The following is a 7,613-nucleotide window of genomic DNA, read 5'->3' on the forward strand; positions in this document are numbered from 1 at the left end:
GTGGATCGGCTTCCTAATGGGAGTGGGTACCAGGCGGCAATCGCGTCTGCCAGTCCCGTGGTTAGGCTTCCTAATGGGAGCGGGTGCCCGGCGGCAATTGTGGCTGCCGGTCCTGTGGATCGGCTTCCCCGCTTCCTAATGGGGGCGGGCACATGCGCCCCCAGAAGCGCTCCCGCTGACCGCCTTACAGGTACGGAAGGTTCTCACAGCCAAGCCAGCCTGTAACCACTTCGGCTCTCACGCCTGTTTATCCCCTATGGACCAGACAATATTTTCCCATTACTGCTATGTGTCTGTTAATGAGTCTACAACTTTGTAATTACTTATGATAAAGACTTGACACATGTATTGTTTTTGGGGGGACAAATGGGGTTTTGAGACCCTAAAGTCTTATGAGAATTGTGTAAATTTTTTTGCATTTTAACCACTTTAGCCCCAGCAGGCTGGCTCTCCCAGGCAAAGTCCCGTACATGTACGGCGCTCGCATGGGAGGAGCTAGGGGGCGATCGTGCTCCCGCCCCCGCTCCTCAGCGGGGAAGCCAGTGCGTGTGACAGGCGGCTCCGATGGCCGCCGGCCACGCGGTCTCCCCCCCCCCCTCCCCGCTGACAGAGAAGGGGGGACGGCTGATGTAAACACAGCCGTCTGTCCTTCTCCCTAAAGTGATCACAGATGTCATGTGATCCTGCTATATAGGATCACGTGTCTCTGTGATGACTTCACAAGCCACGCCCCCCCCCCACTGTTAGAATCACGCCCCTAGTGTCACATTTAACCCCTTGATCACCAATACTGTTAACCCCTTCCCTGCCAGTGTCATTTTTACAGTAACAGTGCATATTTTTAGCACTGATTACTGTAGTAATGTCACTGGTCCCCCCAAAAGTGTCAGAAAATGTCAGTTAGGGGTCCGATCTGTCCGCCGCAATGTCGCAGTCCCGCTAAAAAAAAAAAATCGCAGATTGCCGCCATTACAAGTAAAAAAAAAAAACAATAAAAATGACATAAATCTTTCCCGTAGTTAGTAAACGCAATAACTTTTGCGCAAACCAATCAAAATACGCTTATTGCGATTTTGTTAACCAAAAATATGTAGCAAATTGGCCTAAAATGTTAAAAGATTTTGATTTTTACATTTTTTTGGAGAATTTCATATAAAAGAATGTGAAAAATGTTGTTTTTTTTTTCAAAACGGTCGCTCTTTTTTAGTTTCTAGCGCAAAAAAAAAAAAAAAAAAAAAAAAAAAAAAAAATCGCACAGGTGATCAAATACCACCAAAAGAAAGCTCTATTTGTGGGAAAAAAAGGACGTCAATTTTGTTTAGATACAGCGTCGCACGACTGCGCAATTATCCGGTAAAGTCACGCAGTGCCGAATCGCAAAATATGGCCTGGTCATTGAGCAGCCAAACCTTCCGGTCTTAAAGTGGTTAAGTGGAAAAAAAAAAGAGTAAAAATCTGAAAAATAAATGTATTTTTTTTCCAAGTTTGATGAGTAATATTTTGAACACAAGAACCATTGCTGTCACAGCACAGGTGACAACCTCTCTCTCGGTGTCCTCTACCTTGGTGGGTCTCAGGAAACAGAGGGCTTTCAGGTGCTTCATGCTCTCCCGGTGGGTGGAATCGATCCGCTCAAACAGATAGACTTCTTTCTGCAGGATCTCCGACTGCGTGTACACCATGCTGACAAAGCTGGTCTGTGCGGGGAGGAGATAGAAGAACAGAGATCAGTTATAGGAAGTAAACCTCATCCACATGGACTGAGTATTATACAGCAACATACAGCTAATCTGAGTACCCCCCCACCCATCAGACCCCATTCCACAGAGCTCCTCTGGTCCCCCATCATTATACCTCAAACCACAGTGGTCCCTCAGTAGCACCCCCCCACCATAATGCCCCCCCCCACCATACCCTAATCCATACTGGTTGCCTAGCGACAACCCCACCACAATACCCCGACCATCATACCCCAATCCACAGTGGTCCCCCACCATAATGCCCCCCCCCCATCATACCCCAAACCACAGTGGTTCACCAGTGACAACACCCTCACCATAATCCCCCCTATCATCCCCCAAACCACAGAGGAGTCCCGGCCCCCACCATACCCCAAACCACAGTTGTTGCCTGGTCCCCCAACCATAATGCAACCCCCCCCTATCATAACCCAAACCCCAGTGGCTTCCCATGTCCCTCCACCATAATGCCCCCTCATCATACCCCAAATCACAGTGGTTGCCCAGCCCCCCACCATACCCCAAACCACAGTGGTCCCCCGGTGACACCCCCACTATAATGCCCCCCAATCATACCCCAAACCACAGTGGTCCCCCGGTGACACCCCCCACTATAATGCCCCCCCAATCATACCCCAAACCACAGTGGTCCCTAGGGCTGGGCGATATGGCTGAAAACTGTATCACGATATCAGTGTTTCATATCGGTCGATATCGATAATTATTGATAAGGACCAGGAGAAAAATGTTACATTTAAACATTTTTATTTTAAACTTAACCTTCCTCTGATCATAATCCCATCAGTTCTTAAGGCTACATTCACACCTGAGCGTAGCGTTTTTCGCGCGTTTTTTACCGCGATTTTACCGCGATTTTTGCGGCGTTTTTTACCGCGATTTTTACCGCGATTTTTGTGCAGGCGTTTTTAGATTGAATAGAGATCAATGGAAAACGCCTGTAATCTGCCCAAAAAGAAGCTCATGTACTTTTTTGAGCGTTGGGCGTTTTGTATACAGCGTCAAAACGCTCAGATGTGAACAGGGGCCATTGAAATGAATAGGATTTGTCTTGTTGGGCGTTTTGAGAGCTGATCCTAGAGCAGAAAAACGCCCCAAAAACGCCCCAAAACGCCTCCATGTGAACGGAGCCTTAGACAATAAAATGTCAACACAACCATACTTGCTTCGCGTCCTCTGTTTGCTTCCGACGAAGAAGAAAAAATGAAAACAGAAGCGCTTGATGGAAAACACAAAAACAGGCAATTACTGATATATATATATATATATATATATATATATATATATAGATGAATTTCCACAATGTATCAGAGTGTACTGAAAAAACAGTAGAAGGAGAGTCCGTGGAGAGGAAAAAGTCCAATAAGAAGCTCAGGTGATAAGTTGAAAAGATGTGACCTCCACATCCAGGTAAAATCCTGTGGGGATCTCTGAATGGATGGTGCGGTAGCTGCAGCCCGGTCTCCTGCGATGTAAAACAGGAGGACACTACAGGATATACACAGGGCGGACGATCACCGGTCCCCTACCGGTTTCGTCAAAGCGTGACGTCATCAGGGGGGCGTGGTTCAGGACCGCCGATCACCCCATTAAATGGCTGCAAGAGTCGGAAAGGGAGGAGCGGCGTCTGATCCAGCCAATCAGCTCCCCCACCGCTAGCGCCAACCGCACATTGCTAAGGACAGAGGAAGCGTACCTCGGATGAACCAGAAATTAATCCAGGACCAATCGAAAAACGCCTCCAAAGTCCCAATGAAAATCAATCAGTACCTAACCGCTATCCAATCATAGCCTCCGAGCAAGTAGGCGGCAACTTCCAACTGTAAAAAAGAGAAAAGGCAGGAGGAATAGAAGCCGACTTGTAGCGCTATGAGTGAGACTGCTTAAGGAAAAATATTGAACGTTTTATCGAACAATTTTTTTATTGAGGATATCGATCACGTGTCTATCGCGATACATATCGTTTTATCGCCCAGCCCTAGTGGTCCCCCCGGTGACACCCCCACTATAATGTCCCCCCCAATCATACCCCAAACCACAGCGGTTGCCTAATGACACCCCCCCCCCATCATAATGCCCCCCTATCATACCCTAATCCACAGTGGTTGCCTAGTGACAACCCCCACCATAATGCCCCCGTATTATACCCTTATCCACAGTGGTCCGCCACTATAATGCCCCCCCCCATCATACCCCAATCCACAGTGGTTGCCTATTGACACCCCCACCTTAATGCCCCCCCCCATCATACCCCAAACCACAGTGGTCCCCCATCATAATGCCCCCCTATCATACCCTAATCCACAGTGGTTGCCTAGTGACAACCCCCACCATAATGCCCCCGTATTATACCCTTATCCACAGTGGTCCCCCACTATAATGCCCCCCCCATCATACCCCAATCCACAGTGGTTGCCTATTGACACCCCCACCTTAATGCCCCCCCCCCATCATACCCCAAACCACAGTGGTCCCCCATCATAATGCACCCCTATCATACCCCAAACCACAGTGGTTGCCTATTGACACCCCCACCTTAATGCCCCCCCCCCCATCATACCCCAAACCACAGTGGTCCCCCACCATAATGCACCCCCCATCATACCCCAATCCACAGTGGTTGCCTATTGACACCCCCACCTTAATGCCCCCCCCCCCATCATACCCCAAACCACAGTGGTCCCCCATCATAATGCACCCCTATCATACCCCAAACCACAGTGGTTGCCTATTGACACCCCCACCTTAATGCCCCCCCCCATCATACCCCAAACCACAGTGGTCCCCCATCATAATGCACCCCTATCATACCCTAATCCACAGTGGTTGCCTAGTGACAACCCCCACCATAATGCCCCCGTATTATACCCTTATCCACAGTGGTCCCCCACTATAATGCCCCCCCCATCATACCCCAATCCACAGTGGTTGCCTATTGACACCCCCACCTTAATGCCCCCCCCCCATCATACCCCAAACCACAGTGGTCCCCCATCATAATGCACCCCTATCATACCCCAAACCACAGTGGTTGCCTATTGACACCCCCACCTTAATGCCCCCCCCCCATCATACCCCAAACCACAGTGGTCCCCCACCATAATGCACCCCCCATCATACCCCAATCCACAGTGGTTGCCTATTGACACCCCCACCTTAATGCCCCCCCCCCCCATCATACCCCAAACCACAGTGGTCCCCCATCATAATGCACCCCTATCATACCCCAAACCACAGTGGTTGCCTATTGACACCCCCACCTTAATGCCCCCCCCCCATCATACCCCAAACCACAGTGGTCCCCCACCATAATGCACCCCTATCATACCCCAATCCACAGTGGTTGCCTAACCCGCCATAATGCCCCCCCCCCATCATACCCCAAACCAAAGTGGTCCCCCAATGGAACCCCCCGCCATCATGCATCCCCTATCATACCCCAAACACCAGTGGTCCCCCAATGGCAACCCCCATCATAATGCCCCCCTATCATACCCTAATCTACAGTGGTTGCCTAATGAAACCCCCCATCATAATGCCCCAATCCACATTGCAACCCCCCCCCCCCCCCCCATCATCATCATACCCCAAACCACAGTGGTCCCCCATCACAATGCACCCCTATCATACCCCAAACCACAGTGGTCCCCCATCACAATGCACCCCTATCATACCCCAAACCACAGTGGTTGCCCAGTCCCCCACCATAATGCGCCCCCATCATACCCCAATCCACAGTGGTCCCCCAATGGCACCCCCAACCATAATGCCCCCCTATCATACCCTAATCCACAGTGGTCCCCTAGTGACACCCCCATCATAATGCTCCCCCAGTATTAGCACCACCATAAGGTAACTCCTATCCTATCACAATGTTCCCCCAGTATAACCCTTCCTCCCTTCCCCCACACACAGGTCCCCCAGTACACCCATTGCCAACCATAGCCCCCCGTATTACCCCCACACCCCAATGGTCCGTCTCTCCTCTCACCGTCTCCTTGTCCATGAGCAGCACCTTCATCCCAGGCCCGCTGTCCTCTATCATCTTGGACACATACTGCTTCACTGCCAGCACCACATTCATGGTTGCTCCTCTCTCTTCTCCCTGTCACCTGCACTTCCGGGATTCCTCCCGAGGCCTGCCGGGAACTGTAGTCCGAAGTCACTATACGTCGGGACTTCCGGGAGGGCGGACGAACGTCGGAAGACGTCTACCCGCAGAGCACGCCGGGAGTTGTAGTGCGGCCTGAGATGCTGCTGAGGTAATGAGTGGAGTGAGGTCTATTCACTCTTCTGTTGTCACCACCACCACTAGTGTTACTGTGTGTGAATATACAATAATAATAAATCATAATATATCATCAAATCTGTGTATAGTTCATCTTCCCTGATAGGGAACCCCTTTGTACAGCTATTTCTGGGTTAAACATTATATACACCGCTCTCCCGCTATTGGCTCACAAGGAAGTGACAGGCTAGTGACGTATATATACGTCACTTTGCCTGGCCGGGGCTGACTGCCGCCGTATATAGTTGTGCGGCGGTCGGCAGCCGGTTAAAGAAACACTTTTTAATCATAGTATATAGCATCAAGTCAATTAAACTCCTGGGATATTGATCTGGTCAGTTAAGTAGCAGAGGGGGTTGTTAATCAGTTTCAGCTGCTTTGGTGTTAATGGAATTAACTGGTGCACTAGATGGGCAACAATGAGGCCTCCAAAACAGGAATGGTTTCACAGGTGGAGGCCACTGACAGTTTTTCCCCTACTCCTCTTTTCTGACTGTTTTTCACTCGTTTTACATTTGTGTAGGGGGTCATTGTCACTACTGGTAGCATGAGGCCATAGCTGGACCACCAGCCGAGCGCACAGTCAATAGGTTCTTAAAGCGAAGTTCCGGCCTCAAATACCTTTTCAAACTAAAAATACCCCTATAATACGAATCCATCGCCCTTTACAGAACCGCTATTCTCATACTTACAAGGTGTACGGGATTGGATTTTAGTCAAAATCTTACTTTTAACCACTTCCCGCCCTCCCTATAGGTGATTGACGGCGGGAAAGTGGTTGCATTATCCTGACCGGACGTCATATGACGGCGGGAAAGTGGTTGCATTATCCTGACCGGACGTCATATGACGGCGGGAAAGTGGTTGCATTATCCTGACCGGACGTCATATGACGGCGGGAAAGTGGTTGCATTATCCTGACCGGACATCATATGACGGCGGGAAAGTGGTTGCATTATCCTGACCGGACGTCATATGACGGCGGGAAAGTGGCTGCATTATCCTGACCGGACATCATATGACGGCGGGAAAGTGGTTGCATTATCCTGACCGGACATCATATGATGGCGGGAAAGTGGTTGCATTATCCTGACCGGACGTCATATGACGGCGGGAAAGTGGTTGCATTATCCTGACCAGACGTCATATGACGGCGGGAAAGTGGTTGCATTATCCTGACCGGACATCATATGACGGCGGGAAAGTGGTTGCATTATCCTGACCGGACGTCATATGACGGCGGGAAAGTGGTTGCATTATCCTGACCGGACGTCATATGACGGCGGGAAAGTGGTTGCATTATCCTGACCGGACGTCATATGACGGCGGGAAAGTGGTTGCATTATCCTGACCGGACGTCATATGACGGCGGGAAAGTGGTTGCATTATCCTGACCGGACATCATATGACGGCGGGAAAGTGGTTGCATTATCCTGACCGGACGTCATATGACGGCGGGAAAGTGGCTGCATTATCCTGACCGGACATCATATGACGGCGGGAAAGTGGTTGCATTATCCTGACCGGACATCATATGATGGCGGGAAAGTGGTTGCATTATCCTGACC

The 7,613-nt window shown here is 50.1% G+C and overlaps 1 protein-coding gene across 1 annotated transcript in view; it reads right to left on the reverse strand.

The window, feature by feature from the left end:
* Positions 1 to 5,884, reverse strand: part of VPS45 (vacuolar protein sorting 45 homolog) — an 85,392-nt gene extending 79,508 nt beyond the window's left edge. The window contains exons 1-2 of the mRNA XM_082275179.1: positions 5,749 to 5,884; positions 1,563 to 1,697 (exon numbers count right to left, since the gene is read on the reverse strand). Coding sequence (XP_082131305.1) covers positions 1,563 to 1,697; positions 5,749 to 5,841 — 228 coding nt within the window. The 5' untranslated portion in view covers positions 5,842 to 5,884. The remainder of the gene's footprint in view (positions 1 to 1,562; positions 1,698 to 5,748) is intronic.
* Between the last annotated feature and the right edge of the window lie 1,729 nt (positions 5,885 to 7,613).

This window comes from Pelophylax lessonae (assembly GCF_965119305.1).
Source record: "Pelophylax lessonae genome assembly, chromosome: 13".
NCBI lineage: Eukaryota > Metazoa > Chordata > Amphibia > Anura > Ranidae > Pelophylax > Pelophylax lessonae.